Source organism: Sorex fumeus, unplaced genomic scaffold (genome assembly GCF_029834395.1).
Source record: "Sorex fumeus unplaced genomic scaffold, SorFum_2.1 ptg000005l, whole genome shotgun sequence".
In the NCBI taxonomy this organism is placed as follows: Eukaryota; Metazoa; Chordata; class Mammalia; order Eulipotyphla; family Soricidae; genus Sorex; species Sorex fumeus.
In genome coordinates this window covers 8,411,346-8,430,664 of record NW_026606062.1, presented here as the reverse complement: position 1 = coordinate 8,430,664, position 19,319 = coordinate 8,411,346, and the positions used below count along the sequence as shown (strand labels likewise).

Genomic DNA, 19,319 nt, shown 5'->3' with positions numbered 1-19,319 from the left:
GTATATTTATAACTACGTCATAAGTTATTACAAGTGCTTGAACATCAAAGAGCTTGGAATAGGGACTGGCACAGAGCACAAGCTAAAGCAACATTTTTCGTTATCTCCTAAGTAATTGTTCAGGTAAACAATTAAGTATACAACTGTATACACAACATACCACCATTTGTGATGTGTTTAAAGGAATACATAAAATATATAAATACCTCGAGCCATATTTGAAACCCCTGGAAAAGAACACGGGAAAATGGAAATGGAGGCTATCTGGGGAAGAATAGGTAGTTTCAGCGTTCGGGTGACTGGGGTAGACAGGCAGGTAGCACAGGGGTTAAGGCACTGGTCTTACAACCAGGGCACCATCCCCTGTAACACACATGTCCCCCAGGCACCTACAGGAGTGACCCCTGCACAGCCCGGAGTGGGGCATGAGGGCCGCCATGTGTGAACCCAAAACAAGAGTCTGGGTGAGTACCAGACTTGATTTTTCAATATGCACGCTCGTGGAAATTTTTATGTACGTACATTTATTATCTACTCAAAGACAAACGTTTTATGAAGTAATATTTTGATGTCAAACAGATGTCATGCACAGATCTGTGCTTCTCAAACTAAAATCTACAGTCAAGGAAAATCAAAAGAGCAATGGAATGTCTTTAAACATTAAGTTTTTCCAGAAATATTTCACTCTATAATTTTACACAGATATGTATGTAGAGAGAGAGAACACAAAATTAACTTTGATTTTAAAGATGAAATACGTACACCAGATAAATCCAGGAAATTTAAAGGTCTGTGGCAATAATCTATTTGATGTACAAGTAAGTATTCACCTCCCCCAAAGGAGTGATCAGGTGAGAGGTCATCAAAGCTCTAGGAACAGCCAAACAACTGCCAAAGGGGAACTGACCATACAAAGAATTCTCATGAAAATAGTCCTGAGTCCTGGGGACAGAGAGATAGTACAGGAGGTAAGGCACTGGCTGTACATGTGGACAATTCCAGTTTGGATTCCCGGCAACACACATGGACCACCCTATGCAATACTAAGGGTCACTTCTACACAAGTACCAGGAACACCACCCCAGTACTCCAGGGTGTGACCCCAAAACCAAAAGAAATAAAGATATTCACGAATCTTTTGCCAGCTTTAAGTACTGCCCTATTCCAACACAGCTCACAACTAACTGGCTACCAAGAGATGGAAAATACTGAATGTATTTTAAAATGAGCGAGCCCTGCCGATCATGTCACCACAGTGTAAACACTTAAATGTCCTAGAGCTACAGGAAGCAGAAAACAGATTAATTCATTAAGACAAACTTTTGTATAAAAAAAAAAAAGGCTAGAGTGGTAATACAGTGGGGAGGCACTTACCTTGCACTCAGCAGATGGGGATTTGATCTCCAGCATCTCAGACAGCCCCCAGAGCCCTGCCAGGAGTAATCACTGAGCCAGGAGTAAGCCCTAAGCACTACCAGGTGTGCCCCCCCCCAACCAAAAAATATTTTAAAAGGCAACAACAACAACAGAGGGCCAGGAAGGTTGCTCAGGGGTTAGGGGTACATATCTAGCATATAGAGGACCTGAGTTCGCTCCCCAGCACCACATTCTTCCCTCCCCCAATTCCAAACACTATCAGGTATAGCCCTAGAGATCCATAAGCTAGAGTTGTCTGGTGGCCCTAGTAGTGCCAAGTCTAAGCAGTGACTTCTCCTGCCCCACTGGCCATATATTGTCTGAAGTGGCCTGTGTACCACTGGAATGCTGCTTGGGAAAGCCAAAAACAAGATAAACGCCCGTAGTCATTCCAGAACTCATTTTGGAGGTATGCGTACTATATATCTTCCTTTAATCTTTCTCAACTTGTTAACCAACAATTTCCATGAGGCATCTGTTGTACTATCTTTGATTTTTCAAAGGATTTGTGTAATCACTTACTACATCACAATCACAAATCATCCTGTTAATCGTCGATTGCCTCGAGCAGGCCCCAGTAACGTCTCCTTCATCCTAGCCCTGAGATTATATTCAAGGCTCTTTAGGAGAATGAGACCCATCATTGTTACTGGTATTTGGCATATTGGGTACGCCACGGGGAGTTTGCCAGACTCTGCCGTGGGGGCAGGCTACATTCAGTAGCCTGCCAGTTTGTCCAAAGTAGGAATGAGATAATAAGATGTCATAATAAGATGTCGTGCGGCCGCACGGTTCCGGGAGCTGGTTTTTATAGTCTCTGGTCTTGGCCATAGATGGGATTACACGGCGCCAGAGGGCCAGTTGGTGGGTGTGACCCCCGCCTACAGGAGTCTGGAGAATCTGGGTGAAGGATGCCCAGTCCCAATCCGAGTAGGCTTGGAGATCTCGGCCCCAGAACCCGCGTGACTTTGTCCCTCTGCCAGTACCTTCATGTGTGCGGAGAGTGGTCTCAGCGTGGTGGTGGCTGGTCCTGGAGGTCTTTGGCTGCCGGAGCCCTGGTCGGGGCGGGGAGGAAAGCTCAACCCGCTCCCCTCCAAGGGGCTCCAGTGAGGGCAGCCAGGCGTGGGGGCAGGCACTGGTCTTCTCCGGGAGCTGGGTTTTATTGTTACTACATAACAATCTTAATTACAGATGATCAGCAGGGCTCATTTTAAAATACAGTATTTCCCAACTCTTGGTAGCCGTTGTTATTTACGAGTTAAAATTGTTACAGTATATTTCAGGATGATTCCGTTTCTGTCTTGGAGGCCAGGGAGACGGTTCAAGAAGCTGGAGCACACGATCTGCACGTAGAAGCCCCAGGTTTGATCCCTAGCACGATGGGATTTCCCAAGCACTGCTTGAAAAGGGACATCCCACTCTCCCGAAAGCCTGTCCTGGAAGATTCATCTCCCACATTTGTCCACAATTTAGTCTCTAATATCTACATTTCCTGAAGAAAACATAGAATCAGTAAATGCGTCTACTTTTTTTAATTTAGCAATCGGGACTGGGGTTTAGTACAGAGGTTAAGGTACATGCCTCGTATGTGCATGACCGAACTCTTGCACCAATAACCTCCTAAGAATAGACAGGTGTTGTCCAAGGGGCCCCCAAGAACCGCTGGCAGCCCTGTGGACCCAAGTGGCACAGCATCCTCAGACCCTCACACCGAACTAAGAGCCCCACTGACCAAGGAACACCCGAGGTGGTCACCTTGAGCATTTTTAAGGATGATTCTGCCACCAACCCCCCAAAAAAGACAGCTGAAAGAACGGGGCAAGAGAGAGAGCTCCAAGAGCTAGAGCAGATGTTTTGCACGTGGAAGGTCTAGGTTCAATGTCCAGCCTATATGGTCCCTTAGAACTGCTGGGAGCAGCCTCCAAGCATGACTTAAAAAAATCTAAATAAGTTAAGAATTGGAAAAATAACCAAGGAACAGTAAAACTGGCATACTGGAGGATGGAGGATACAAAGCTAGCACAACCGAGTTCAAACCCCCGTGCCACTGGCACAACTGAGGCAGTTCTGACAAATTAGGGATCCCAGAGAGAAAGAACCCAGGTGGCTCAATGACTTTGAAAACTGAGCTCAAGAGGTCCTGAGCTCAGGCCCCAGTGCCATGTATGTATCTTCGTGAGTCACATCAACTCTTAGGGAGAAAAATGGTACATCAAACTATATGAAAATTAGGGGCAGGAGTGATAGCACAGCGGGTAGGGTGTTTGCCTTGCATGCAGCCAACCCGGGTTTGATTCCCAGCATCCCATATGGTCCCCAGAGCACCGCCAGGAGTAATTCCTGAGTGCATGAGCCAGGAGTAACCCCTGTGCACCCCGCCAGGTGTGACCCAAAAAGCAAAAAAAAAAAAAAAACTATGTGAAAATTAGTTTCTATATTAAAAAATGTCAGGTTCACTCCTAAGCATTAGAATGAATCAAGAAAAAGATTCTGTCACTGTCACTGTTCTCCCATTGTTCATGGATTTGCTCAAGCGGCCCAGTAACATTGTGAAACTTGTTGTTACTGTGTTTCATATATATATAAACTGACACAGCCAAGAATGATTAAAACACAAATTTGAAAAATACTCTCCACCGCACTAGAGAATGAAATGCAAACTGCAACTATGGAACACGCGACTTTCCTCCATTGGCGACTTTTCTTTCAGTCGTAGAAGAGCAGAGTAACGTCTCATACACCATCACCTGCACCAGGCGGAAGAAGATGCTCTCTTAACACTTAGATAAACCTGCGGAACTGCAGAAACTGCCTGCCACCGTAAAGAGAGACAGGTGGCGGGGACAGACCTCCTATTTCACACTGTTCTGCTGATTCTGACTTTAAGACCACTTGTTATTTTTCAAAATGATCCATTTAGAGGCTGGAGGGATAATTCAAAGGGTGAGGCCCAGAGGCCGGAGCTATAGTATAGCGAGGAGGATGTTTGCCTTACACGCGGTGGACCTGGGTTAGATCCCCGGCATCCCAAATGGTCCCCTGAGCACCGCCAGGAGTAATCCTGAATGCAAAGCCAGGAGTGAGTAACCCCTGAGCATTGCTGGGCGTGACCCCAAAAGCAAATTAATTAATTAAAGGGCGAGGTCCTTGCCCGGCATGCGGTTGTAGTCGCTACCCAAACCATAGGACCACAAAAGGGCCCCCAAGCATGCTCAGGCATGACACCTTGAGCACTGAGCTCAGTGTGGCCCCATTCCCCAAAAAGGAGTAAAGTTAAGGAAAGAAAAATACTGAACATTACCAAATGTAATGCTTAAGTAATTCAGTTAAGGAGGCAGTGAAACAAAACTTATGCAAAGTGTCCTAAAAGCAAATGAAGCACTCTGATTTTATTTCCAGACTTTATATTATACCCCACTGATCTACACGGTTATTGTTCAGCACAGTCTTGATTATTGTACTATTCGAGCTCTTATTAGTATCCGGGATTCCTCCCGCTTTGTTCTTTCTCCCCAAAACTGTTTGACTCTTTAGGGCTATTTGAAATTGCACATGATGGGCCGAAGTGACAGTATAGCAGGAAAGGCACCTGTCTTGCATGTGGCTGACCAGGTTTAAGCCAGCACCCCATATGGTACCCCAACCCCCACCAGGACTGAGCCCTGAGCACGGCTGGGCGTAGCACCCCACCCCACAAAAAGGGAAGAAATTCCGTATGAATTTTAGGATCAGCTTTGTAAATTTTCTCCACCTACCCCCAAATCACTGAGATTTAATAGGGACTATTACCCTGACTATATGCAGACTACTTGATCTTTCAAGGTTTAATGATCACAAATGCCTTTCCATTTCTTTAGGGTCTTTTCCTATTTCTTCCAACAGTTTTGTAGTTTTTCGTGTAAAACTCTTACATCTCCTTGGCTAAATGTAATCCTAATTTTTATACCGTTTTAAATAGATCCCTTTTCTTAATTTCCTTTGCGCAGTATCCATGACTGTAGAAAAACAACTGATTTTTGGTGCTGAACCTGTGTCCTACAACTGGCTTTATTAGGAATGCTCAAAGATTTGTGTTGCTGTTGTTCTTTAGAATTTTCTGTTTAGGACAGTATTTGCAAGTAAGACAACCTGACTTCTTCCCATATGATCTAGTCACCTTACTTCTTTTTTCTTATCCGACAGCTCTAGCTAGAATGTGCAACACAGCGTTAGAGAACCGCGGTGAAAAGCAGGCATCTTGTTTGTCACCTTCAAGAGAAAGGGTTCAGTGTGATCTTTCACAATTTGATACTGGTTGTGAGTTTTTCATAAATTTCCCTTAACTGTATTAGGAAGTTCCCTACTACTCCTAGTTCTCTCAGTGTTTTACCACAAAAATCTGTGAAATGTATATTGTGTCAAATCAAGCTGTTTTTCCCTCCATTTAGTAATGGAGTGTTACGTTGATTTCCATTCTAAAAATAAATGCCCCTTGATCATAGTGTGCAATCTTTCAACAACTAGAGATATACAAAGACAGACTACAGAGAAGCACCCAGCTTACCAAAGGACAGAGAGAGTGTTGCTGAGGCGAGGGAGACAATGATGGCACAAAGGCACAAAGGTGGAGGGCGTGATGTTGAAACACTGTATGCACAAGCCATGTAATTAACAGTATTGTAGATCACAATATCATTAACATCATTGTAATTTACAGTGCCTCAAATAAACAATTTCTGAAGGGAAGGGGCAGGAGTGCAGCAGGTACTGTGTTTGCCTTGCACATGGCGGATCAGAGTTCGATTCCCAGTATCTCCTGTGGTCCCCCACAAACTTGCAAGGAGTGATTTCCTGGGTGCAGAGCCACCCCTGAGCACCGCCAGGTATGGCCCAAAAGGGGAGTGGGACATGACACCTCTGCAAAGAAACATGTTACAAGTTCATTATCTTGGGGCCAGAGTAATAGTATAGCAGGTGGGGTGCTTGCCAACCTGGGCTTGATTCCCCAAGAGCACACAAGGTCCATGAGCTCTGCCAAGAGTAACCCCTGAACACAGAAAGAACCAGGAATAAGCACTGAGCACACCTAGGTGAGGTCCAAAAGCAAAACAAAAATGCAAGTTTATCTTCAGAGTGAGCTTAAGGGTGAGATTTTCTTCTAGGATAGAACCCGCACTTTCTACAATAAATGAGTACCTTCTCTAACAGCATTTTGATAGTTTTAAACAAAATACAAAGAAATCATAAGATCAACACATGAGATAAAAATCTATCACAATGGCTAGGCAAAAAAAGGCAAAAAACTCTAACAATCCACAAACACGTGAAACATGTTCAATCTCACTAGTTACTACTAAAAAACTAAGTTTTTTTAAATAATCATTTTAATCAGAAATTTAAAAAGAGAATTGCTTGAAAATGACACAACCCAGGGGGGCTGGAGCGATAGCACAGCGGGTAGGGCTTTTGCCTTGCACGCAGTCAACATGGCCAACATAGGTTCGATTCCCAGCATCCCATATGGTCCCCCGAGCACCGCCAGGAGCAATTCCTGAGTGCATGAGCCAAGAGTAACCCCTGAGCATCGCCGGGTATGACCCAAAAAGCAAAAAAAAAAAAAAAAAAAAAAAAAGACACAACCTGGCTTAAATTACTATAAAGAAAATCTGAAAATACCCAATAAGGTTTGGGAAAATGTAAAGCGACTAGAGAAATAACTGAAAGGACTGAGCAAACGCTTTTAAATGCTGAAGCCCTGGGAATGAGTATTGGCATCACAGCATCCCTGAGCACCTCCAGGTATGCCCCACCACCACCACCCCAAAAAATCAATAAACAAAATAAAAAGCATAGAACCAAAACCCACCTCATCACAACATCATTTATAATGGCAAAAATTAAAAATCACATAAATATCTAATCACAGGAACATCAGAAAAACTCAACTTTCGGGCTGAGGTTCAATTCAGAGGGCTAAGCACGTGCTCTGCTTATGGGACAGGTGGGTGCAAGCCCTGGCACCGTGTTGCTCCCCAACAACACTGGGGGTGATCTCTGAGCACTGCCCGGACCAGCCTGTGGGTCTCACACATGCTCTACCGCCAGGCTATGTCACCAGCCCTGAGAAATCTTATTTCTGAAAACAAGAGATAGAAGTGTCATCATTTTGAATTTTCCATGTTCTTCTGTATTCTCCCTCGCCCTCTCCTTCCTTCTCTGGTGGCTTCCACACGCTTTTATTTCTTTCTTTTATTTTGGGGGTCATGTCCAGTGGGGCTCAGGGCACACTCCTGGCTCTGTGCTCAAGAATCATTCCTGGTGGTGCTCAGGGAACCATATGGGATGCCAGGGATGGAACATAGGTCGGCTTCCTGCAAGCACACACCCTACCTGCTGTCCAAGCCCTCCGCCCCCAGGGTGAGTATTTCAGAAGTAGCAGCCATCAGCCCTGGCCCTGATCTCCTTACAGGTTCCGTATGAGATCAGACCAATCTGAACTATGCAGCAGACCACGGCCCGCTGTTCCCAATGCATCGCCACGTGTGCTGAGGCTGTCCCTTTTACGGGGCTCCCCACAGAACTGGCACGGGCGATCCTGCCGCATCTCCAAGCAACGGCTGAGCGCGCAGTCAAGGCCAACAGTGCTGGGTGGGGGCTCTTCAATACATAGTACCCAAGTGGGTCAAGACTCAGTTAAGGATTCAGAGTATGAGGCACTCGGAGCCAGAAAATTAATTTCTCGGGACCTTCAGCAGGCTGCTAAGAATGCCAGCTGTCCGCTGAGGTGTATTCTATGCAAAGCAGCAGGCATGCTGAATCGCTGTGGAGGCCTCTGCAGCACGTTGTCAGCAAGAAACTAGACAGCTGTAAAGAGAATCTTCAGCACAGGGCCAGACACTACTGGCATTTCAGCACAAAGCCAGTTTCACTGCTCAGCGCGCTCAAAGCTGCCGAGGGATCCTGGGTCTTGGGTTTTCCACAATTGTGCTCCCCAGGGCAGCAACAGCTTCAAATGTTAGCGAATCCTTGGAATTCCCACTGGTGAGCTCCATGCCTTCAAGTCCTGGTCCCCTTTCATCGATCACACCTGTCCCGCGGGATCACTGTCAATCTGCACTTCCAGCATTCCAGCAGCCACGATCCAACTTCGATGACAATGTTTATTTTTGTCACAGCTTGTTCTCCAGAATTAGGAGCAGAGATTCCTCCTCAGCTAGGTGTCACTGCAGGGAGTTTCTGCAGGTACCAGCGAGACCCGAGGAAGGTTACTGAACGGGGTGGGGTGTGTGCCACCAAAGGTTGGGCCAATCACCTGAACCGGCAGTGAAACCCAACAATCCAGACGCAGCATACGTGCCAGCCGCAGCTTCCAGAAAGAGCAGCGAGTGGAAAGCAGCTTTCCTTTCGATTTCCCTGCGGGGCTTTGGTGGCGCTTACTGACGGGTCTCCTAAGCAAAAAACATTAGGACAACAGAAGAAGCATCCAGGCTGTCACAAAAACTCCTGATGGAAAGAAATGCTCGAGGGCTACTCAGTGGTGACAGCTGTGCGACTCCGTCAAGACAATGAATCGCAAACTTTAAAGGAGCAAGCTTTTATGGCACCCAAAGTATGGGTCAGTCAAGCTGTTTCTAAAAAGATTTTCTGATTCCTTATTTATACTGGCATTCCAAGAACTTTTATTTCTCCATTATAATCAGGAGTAAGTTCCTTACTCGGAAAGTCTTTCATTTAGCTATATTCAAACAGAAAATCTACTACTTTCCAATACAAAGGTATTGTTTTCTCACATTTTCAGGCACCAGAGCCCCTAAAATAGTATCGTGGGTAGGTGCTGGCCATGCACATGGCCGACCTGGGTTTGATCCACGGCAGCCCATATGGTTCCTGAGCTATCCAGGAGTGATTCCTGAGTGCAGAGCCAGGGGTAACCCCTGATTACCTCCAGGTGTGGCCAAAAAAGAAACAAACAAACAAGATATTTATTTTACCTGGCAACGGAAGAATTTTAACAACATTTTCAGCTAAATAGCTGCATTTTCCTTTAGTGGCAAAATATGTCGGTTACCAATTAATTATGAAGAACAACAGTTTTTGGTAAAAGAACTTCTCAGAATACACTTTCTCAATTCAAGTAAGTTCTAAAAGATGGTACCCATTGTCTTTAAAAATCCAGAATTATTTTCCTTATTCTATGCAATACTCATCAGTTTCCATTCTACTGTAAAACTTGGTCAATAAAAGAGTATGTCCATGTACCAACAAACAGTAAGAAGGAAGTTGACCTGTGGGAAGGCAGGTTTCCCCTTAGGGCCTCAGAAGTAATTTCCAGTGTTCGTGCCTCTGTGGGAAGGAACAAGAGTCCAACCTAGGCTCAAAGCTAGACACAAACCTGTTCTTCTTCTGTAAAGGGTACAAGAGCCAGTGGCGGCAGGGGCTCCTCCTGCAGAATAGGCAGAAATTCTTTATCCAGAAGGTCTGAAGGTATCTGTACAAGCAAATGCGTGACCATGAGATTAAGGCAGTAAGAAAAGAAAACAAAACGCTCTCTGTCTGCTGCTTATTATAAGCATGGGTTAAAGTTTATTAAGTCGCGATTATCTCTATCAGTAATTACACAGTACCTAAGGTCAATTATTAAAAATCTTAGTTACTTGCCCATTCCCATTAGATCACTTTTAGATCTGACATGTAGCTCTAACTCTGGTACTGCAGCGTGCACAAAAGAGTAAAATGTCCGTATTTAACTCAAAACAGAAAGCTCTAATGAGAGTTTTATAAACAACTGTTTATGTCCTTAGCAACAATCATTAAAATCTGAGGTCATGGACCAGAGCAAACAGTGCAGTGGGCAGGGTGTTTGCCTTGCATGCAGTCGGCCTGGGTTCAATCCCCGGCATTCCATATAGCTCCCAAGTACAGAAAGAGGAATAAGCCCTGAGCACTGCAGGGTAAGATCCAAACCCACCCCTTCCCTGAAAAAGAGAGAAATTAGCATTCTCATTAGTCGGATAGTAATTTTACATTATATTGGCTGAACTTTGATCATTTACAAGAGAAACAAATGTAGTATTACATTTTTAAGAATTGCTCCCCAGGGGCTGGGATATGGCTCAGTGGTAGCAGGAAGCCTGGCACATGTGAAGCCCTGGGCTCTATCTTAGCACAGGGGGGAAAAAAAAAAGATTGTGCACTGCACACAGTTAAATTTTACTCAAAAAAAGGAAGACTAGAAAGGGCCAGAGAAATAACTCCAGAGTCACTATCTCCTTTAGTCAACAGCTCCACATGCCCAACCACCAAAGCAGAAGCATCACGGATAGCACTAGTGACCCCAAAACAGCATCATGGATAGCCCTTGTGACCCCTAGCATGGCTGGGCCCAAGAAAGCAGGATAGCAAATCCTAAGATTGTTTCATTTTGTTTTGTTTTTGGGGGCCACATCCAGCCATGCTGAGGGTTTACTTCTGCTCTGCGCTCAGGAGCTACTCCTGGCAGGCTCAGGGAACCACATGGGAGTCCAGGGATTGAACCCCAGTCAGCTACATGCAAGGCAAAAATCTCTGGGAGTAGCCCCCAGACCCCCTGAGCACTGCTTTCGAGGCCCAAAAATAAGTGATGTCACTGTCACTGTCACTGTTCTCCCGTTGTTCATCGATTTGCTCGAGCAGGCCCAGTAACGTCTCCATTGTGACAACTGTTACTGTGTTTGGCATATCGAATATGTCACGGGTAGCTTGCCAGGCTTTGCTGTGTAGGCAAGATACTCTCGGTAGCTTGCCGGTAAGCAAATAAATATTTTTAAAATAAAAGGGCTGGAGCACATGCTTTGCATACGAAGGCCTGGATTTCATCCCCAGCACGACAAGGCCACCCGAGCAGCCCCGGAAGCAACCCCCGAACAATGAGTCAATGCTCAGCCCCTGAGCACCGCTGGGTATGACCCAAAAACCAAAAACTACATCCGTAACAATTAAACTGAAAATAGAATCAGCATCTCTACTTACTCCTAACTTCTACCTGGTAAGAACACTAGAAGGTAGAGGCTGGGGAGACGAGTTCAGGTAGTAGAGCACATACACAGCGCGGCAACGCCCTGAATTAGAACTGGCACTGCATGCCTCTGCTCACAGTCAGATGTGTCTCTCTTATATAAATCACAAATCACAAATCATCCTGTTATTCGTCGGTTGCCTCGAGCAGGCCCCAGTAACGTCTCCTTCATCCTAGCCCTGAGATTATATTCAAGGCTCTTTAGGAGAATGAGACCCATCATTGTTACTGGTATTTGGCATATCGGGTACGCCACAGGGAATTTGCCAGACTCTGCCGTGTGGGCAGGCTACATTCGGCAGCCTGCCAGTTTGTCCAAAGTAGGAATGAGATAATAAGATGTCACATGGCCGCGAATGCGGCTGCGCGGTTCCGGGAGCTGGGTTTTATAGTCTCTGGGTCTTGGCCGTTGATGGGATTAAAAAAAATTAAAAATCATTTTCTAAAGAATAAAATGTGCAATAAGAAACAAGTTTTTTCCTTGTTTAAAAAAAAATTTTTTTTTTGAGGGAGAGTCACACTGGGCAATGCTCAGGGTCTATTCCTGGCTCTGCAATCAGGAATCACTGCTGACGGTGCTCAGCTGCATGCGAGGCAAATGCCTAACCTGCTGTGCGTGCTACGTGAAAACTCCCTTTTTCTCTAAACAGGCTACACTACTGCAGGTGTCAAAAGCAACGGAGGAAGAGAAGGCGCAGGGAAACGGCACGAGAGCCCACCAGAATACATCACGTTGCACACATTAGCACATCACATTCCTCACTGCACACCCACCATCACGTTCACAAAGTTCCTTCCGACACTCACCTTGTTGTCTTTGAGGAAAAGTGCTAACATTTCTTCTCTGCCGTAGCGATAATCTGCTAACTTATACTTCGGCAGCGCGGGAGACAGCGGAGGGGAGGTGATGCTACCGCCACTCGACAGAGCTCGGAGCCTAGGAGACACAGCACGGACAGTGTCAGGCAGATGTCATGAGCAAAGGATCCGAATTTCCAGGCACCAAGAACTGGAGGGTGGGAGGAGCAGAGAAAGAGCACAGTCGATAGTGCGCTTGCCTTGCACATGGCCAACCCAGGTGGAATAGCCGGCACCCCAAGGACCCCCCACAAGGCCCATCAGGACTGACCCCGAAGTGCAGATCCAGGAGTCAACCCGGAGCACCACCTGGTATGGCCCCCCCAAAAAAGATATTTTTAATGTTTTCCCCCCAATTTAAGCTCTTTAATATAACAAAAAGAAATATTTTATCTCAAGGTATGAGAGATTTTAGCATGTGACAATGCCCTGCCTGGCAGCTACTACGGCATGTCCTGGAGAAAGCTGAACCGGGGCACGGGGGGAGTTCTGAAGCAGCACAAACTTTCCCTAACTTATAAAAGTAAAATAACTACAATAGAAGTGAGATACATATTACACCCATTAAGTTCATTTAAAAATTTTAAAGTAAATGCTCAGTAGTGTTTCTGTAATTGTAAGTAAACTGGAACTACTACCTCAAAATATGATTTGGCAGCATTTAGTAAAATGTGAACAAAGTACAATACAGAAAAGAAAAAAAACACACTCAGGTCATGAAAAAGATATTTTAACATAATACACACAACCGCAAACAAGTTCGTATCTATTTGAGATCACATATAAAAATATACTAAAGCACACACATAGGCCATAAAAACAAAAATAGACTGATAAATACAAAATCTAGGATAACATTTCGTCTACAAACGGAAGAGTGAAAGTGCTTAAAACCACACCTATGTTTGATTTTTACATCTTCTGGATGAGTGTTCGCTACAATTCATACTTTCAAGGTATATATACTTACATACATATTTATACTTTTATATATAGGTCTATAAGATGTCCTGATACTTTTTTTTTCTTTTTGGGTCCCACCCGGCGATGCACAGGGGTTCCTCCTGGCTTTTCACTCAGGAGTTACTCCTGGTGGTGCTCAGGGGACCGTATGGGATGCTGGGAATCGAACCAGGGTCAGCCGCATGCAGGGCAAACACCACACCTGCTATGCTACCTCTCCAGCCCCCTCCTAATACATTTTAATGAAAGCAATTAAACAGAGAATTTGTGATGGGGAAAGATAGGGGGAAGACCCTGACAATAAAGATAAAGTCATATTCACTACTGAAAAAAAAAAATAGACACTCCAAGTTGGTAACAGCAGTTGGCTCAGAGGGATGGAACTGGGAATTCTGACTTTATAACCCAATCACTATTTTAAAGTGGCAGGGGTTTGTTCCAGGTTTTCAGCACCAGAATAACAGAGGTGGAGGGAGCACAGCGACAGGTCAAAATGGAGACCAGGCCCTGCATATGTGAGGCTGCACATCAGTTCCTGACACCACACAATGCCAACTAATTTGGGTGAACCCAGCCCCCAAATTAATTACAAAATAAAGAGGTGGGGGGGGCATAGTGGAAAAAAAAGTGTAATTCCTGGATGCAGAGCCAGAAATAACTCCTGTGCATGGCTGTGTGTGATCCAAAAAGGAAAAAAAAGTGCAAAAGAATTGCCAGGAGATGTGTGTAGTTCCATAGTAAATCACTTCTGTTGCAGACATGAGACCTGGGTTCGAATCCTAGCACCAAAAATAAAAAAAGAGAAAAAGCTGCTGCAGCGCTATCAAGCAGGAGCACTAGCATTAGGGTAGACAAGTTTCAGGCAAAACCGCAGCTACTAAAGGTTAATTTAGTAATTCAGCCTTAGGGAAGCGGTACAATGTGTCCAGGAGGCTAGAGATGTGGCTGGCTTTTTGGCAGAGGATACACCTCACACAAGTTCGAGTTAGATCCTCAGCAATACACACACATACACGCAAACACACATGTAAATATGCCCCCAAACTGCTACATTTTGTTCACAGAAACAAAAAGAGGGAAATGAGCTACTTAATACAAATTAAAATCAATCTGAAAGCCAGGTATTAGTAAACACCTGCATATTATTCAAAAACAAAAGAACAATGATTACATAGTAAATATAAAAATGTTTGCGCAAAGAAATACAAGACAGTATGTAAGAAGTGAAACTGTTGGGAATTTTTCTTCAAGGTTTCTTCTCTTGCATTGAATGCTTGACTATGGGTAACTTTTTTTTTTAAATAATTTATTTATTTATTGAATCACTGTGGGAGAAGTTACAAAGCTTTCAGGTTTAGGTCTCAGTCATGCAAATATCAAACACATTTCCCCTTACCAATATTTATTTTTTACCTCGAAGAACCCCAATAAAACCCCACCTCCCATCCCTCCCAGTGCCTGTGAGGCAGATGAATTCTAGTTAACACCCTATCTACTTTGACTAGATTCATTGTTTCGATAAAAGATGCACGATTATTATTTAGAGTTTACCCCCCCACCCCCCAAATCAGGCATGCTGAAAAACTGTTGTGCAATGATTTGCTTTCTACAGCTGGGTTCAAGAATTAAATGATGTCGCACGGCCGCAATAGCGGCCGCACAGTTTTGGATTTCTGCTATTTTACTTATTAACCCTGAAAGTATTTCTACTGAAAGTCAGACAATTAAGAGATTGGTTTCTGTGCTCTGGAGTCGTGGCCGTGCCAGAGAGCCTCTTGTGGGGGGCAACTGGTGACCTCAGTAGGGCATGAGGAACGGGCCAGAACGCCCCCCTTCGACTATGGGTAACGTTTAACATATATAGCAATGCCATGAATATACCAAACTCCCAAATACAATCCTGCAGCCCCAACCCAGCAATCTTTATCCAATCCTGCTCCTTTATCATCACCACCCCACAAAATCCTCCTTTTGATATTATTATGAAGAAAGTCTTGGGCTTTCAATATTTTTTTTGAGAAGGCTTTGGAGCAATACGCAGTGATGCTCAGGGCTTATTCCTGGCTCTGTGCTGAGTCACTCCTGGTGGGACTTGGGGGACCACATGCAGTGCCAAGGATTGCGCCCAGGTCAGCCATGCGCAAGGCAAGCACCTTACCCACTGTGCTATAACTCGCCAAGAGCTGCTTCCAAGACTTTTTTGGGGGGGGGAGGGAATAGAGGGGGGCTTGTTTTGGGGCCACATCCAGTGGCACCCAGGGCAAACTCCTAGCTAGGAGTTCAGGCACCAGAAGTGGGACCAAGAGACCATATGTGTTGCCAGGCATCGAACCCAGGTCAGCTGCATTCAAGGCACACAGCCCTACCCACTGCACTATCTCTCCAGCCCCTGCTTTCAAGATCTTTCGAAGGGAATTTTCTTCTCAAGATTTTTTTAAAGGAAATCTTTAAAATTAAGTTACTTCATCTGCAGGTATTTCAGAATGTTCGCATTTTTAAAGTCTGGGATTTGCTGGTTCTATTCCCATGACAGTCTGGCATATTCTCTCTTCTCTGCACTGCATATGAATTTGGAGACTGAGAGTGGCGCCCATAGGAGACCTCACCTGGCAGCTCGACTGCATCGGGGCAGTTTTGAGTCCAGCGCTCCTCATCGGCAATGACTGCATCCCCACATTCCCTAAGGCTGCTACAAAGTAGCTTCATGCTCTCGTTCCTTCTCTATTAGCTAGAGCTTTACTACAAGAGCGACTTCTTAGAGTTCACACAGAAAGGAAAAGAAAAAGCCCGCTTTCATTTCTTACTTAATAATTTTCAAAATGACACAGTTCACTGCATCTTCTTAAGAATGTTTCATATGGCTCCTTTTTCATCAGCGGGAGACTCCAGGCTAGGTGTGAGTCCTTTGCACACTGACCTGATCATCTTCAACAGCTTTTCTTCTGGCTGGGATGTCTGATGTGGCAGCCTGAGGTGTTGCTATCCTGCGTCAGGCCTACAATCAACTATGACTCCCGGGCTCTCTTGTGTTTTCTTTCCAATCACTCCTGAGCTCTAAAGTCATTCGGTCCCAGGTACAGCAGCCCAAAAGGCAGACCTCCTCGCACTACAGAGAGATGTTCTGGGAAACCGCTTCCCAGGACGGCGGGTAGTTGGCTTGCCTTCCATGTGGCCAATATGATCCCTGACACCACACATGGTTGGTCCCCTTGAGCACCACCTGGAGTGCTCCAGAGCTTACAGCCAAGAAGCAGTTCTGAGCACCCCTAACTGTGGTCCCAAAACCAAACAGAAGTAGGGGGCTGGAAAAATTGTACAGTGGATAAAGCGCTGACCCTGCACATCCAATCCCCAGTACCACATATGGTTCCTGGAGTACCACCAGGAAGGGCCCCTGAACAGCCAGCCAGGAGTAAGCCAGCCCTAAGCACAGCCAGGTGGGGGGGATGAGTAGGAGGAGGAGAGGAGGGGAGAAAGGGGGAGGGGAGAAGGGGAGGATTTATATCCACTAAAAACCAAGGCTAGGAATTTTATCTCATTTTACCTCATTATATCTCACTTTATCTCACTGAAGCCTAACAGCAACACCAACAGAACAAACAAGACAAGAAAAGCCAAACTGAGGGGTTAATGATTTGCCCAGTCACAGGAAGCATAAAAAGGTTCAAACCCAGGTGTTCACAACTGAAAGGACCGAGATCTTCTCAACACTGACGTCTCAAATTTTATTTGAAATACCCACGGCTTATACTGTCAAGCATTTTTAAATGCATTTTTACTGGCGCTAGAGAGAGAGCACAGCAGGTAGGGCGTTTGCCTTGCACGCAGCCGACCGAGGTTCGATTCCCAGCAACCCATATGGTCCCCTGAGCACCGCCAGGAGTGATTTCTGAGTGCAGAGCCAAGAGTAACCCCTGTGCATAGCTGGGTGTGACCCAAAAAGCAAAAACAAAACAAAACAAAAAATACATTTTTTCCAAAAAAAAAAAAAAAATTAAGTCTTTTTACAGTTTTGAGCTAATATGCTCCCTAATCATTTCTACCACTAGAGGGCAAACCTAAGGCCATTTCAAGTGAAACAGTGCTGGCCAAGAGTTAACAGCTCTGGCCGGACTTCTCCTTCTGTTGGAAGTCTTGAGTTCATCTGTCCCTCACGAGTTTCGGGCCCCATCAGCACTTGGGTTCCCTTCCATATACATCTCAGTTAGCAGATGCACCGTGAGCACCAACATTAGAGTGGCTTTTCCAGGGAACGGAGAACACACTAAGCCAAGAGGGCACCCTGGATTCGGGAGATCAGCTGTGCTCTACTCAGTGATCTGCCGCGTGAACAAATCCTATTCTAAGTGCCTCTTTCCCTACCAACATTTGGAAAAGCAGAAAACACGTGTGGGCAAGATCTCTCTCAGGAAAAAAAATAAAAACAAAAAAATACCCAGTAACCACGGGACGCCTCTAGGACCAGGTGCCACAAAAACTCCACGTTCCAGAAAGTCAAGGCCTCCCAGCTTGCTTTCCCACTCAGCCTCTGCTGTGTGGAACAGTAATGTCTGCGCTCGCTCTCCTCTAAGGCGGCAGCTCTCCAGCTGTGAAAATGCAGCCCACAGCCTTACTTGCCCTCAGTTTCAAAGCCCTGAGTAACCTGACTTGCATCCACCCCACTGCTTTAGCAAGGTGCTGCCAATAAGCTCAACGCTAACTTGTGCGACCCCAAGAGGGGGCTGTTCATCACAGGAGGGCAGGCAGTCCTTCTGCCAGCAGCAGCTGGAGTGACACAACAGCCTTCTAAAACCAGGTCACACCTATACTCGTTAACTGCCTCCAAAATCCCAGTTTGAACTTATCAAAACAAGTCAGATTCAGATGTCCGAATGAAAGTGTGGGACTCAGGCTGGAGACGCAGTGGAGTGAGCAGGGCACTTGCCTTGCACGTAGCCAAGCTAGCTTCGGTTCCCAGCACCAAATACAGTCGTCCGGGCCGTCCTCCCCCACAACCCCACCCCGCCAGGAGTGATCCCTGAGCAAAGGGCCAGGAGCAACCCCTGAGCACTACTGGCTGTGGTCCACAAAAAAGTGTGAAAGCCAAAAAAACACTTCTGTGTTAACTCGTGATTCTATTATAGTATGGGGGGTGGGGGGGAGATACACAGGACTTGATCCAATTTACATTTGTTGTTTTTGTGTCACCCTCAGCAGTGCTCAAGGCTTAGTTCTGGCTCCGAATGCAGGCTGAGGGCCCATATGGGGTGCCAGAAAATGAATCCATGTTGGGTGCATGCAAAGCAAGTGCCCCAGCCGCTGTCTTCTCTCCAGTCTCTCAATTCACATTTTTAAAATGTAGTGGGGGCCACACTCAGCCGTGCTCAAGGGTGATTCCTAACAGTGCGCATGGAACCACATGTGGCACTGGGTATTCAAACAAGGTAGCAACCGCTGCCTGAGAGGCAAGTGCCTTAGCTTCTCAACCACTTCTCCCACCACCCAACTCACACATCAAGATGGCTGGCTTCTGTGGAGAGGGCAATCAGAAGGAAAGCCAAGAACCCCATGCTACTGGTGCCATACTTAATGTCAGAAAGGTGGCAGTGAAGATGGAGAAAATAAGGTAAGGGTCTATCTCACAGTGATTCAATTGGAAAGATTTTAAACATCATAAAATAAGAAAAAAAAAGAATAAAGATAGTCTGGAGATGAAACCGACATAGGCGGGCCCAAGGAGCTAGCTCAGGAAGTTGGAGCATCCATGGCTTGGATGCCAGTCACACATACTAGGGGAAAAGGGAGCTCAGATAGAGAAGGGAGCACCAAATAAAGGGTGTTGTGAGGATCCTCCCAGGATGGGAGAAGCATGATGAAAGTAGACTACAGACCGAACTCGATTGCTACTCAATGCCTCTTTTGCAAACCACAGCACCCAAAAGGAGAGAGAAAACAAAAGGGAATGCCCTGCCACAGAGGTAGGGTGGGATGGGGGAATGGGGGGTGGGAGGAATACTGGGACCCGTGGTGGTGGAAAATGGGCACTGGTGGAGGGGTGGGTGTTTGATCA

At 45.6% G+C, this 19,319-nt stretch overlaps 1 protein-coding gene across 4 annotated transcripts in view; it reads right to left on the bottom strand.

Annotated features, from left to right (window-relative positions):
- GIGYF2 (GRB10 interacting GYF protein 2) overlaps positions 1–19,319 on the bottom strand; it is a 148,878-nt gene that overhangs the window by 88,529 nt on the left and 41,030 nt on the right. For all 4 annotated transcript variants that reach the window (XR_008793392.1, XM_056120742.1, XM_056120750.1 and 1 more), the window contains exons 4-5: positions 12,257–12,386; positions 9,788–9,883 (exon numbers count right to left, since the gene is read on the bottom strand). Coding sequence is in view for 3 of the 4 variants with exons in the window: in XM_056120742.1 (XP_055976717.1) it covers positions 9,788–9,883; positions 12,257–12,386 (226 nt within the window). In the remaining variant the exon portion in view is untranslated. The remainder of the gene's footprint in view (positions 1–9,787; positions 9,884–12,256; positions 12,387–19,319) is intronic.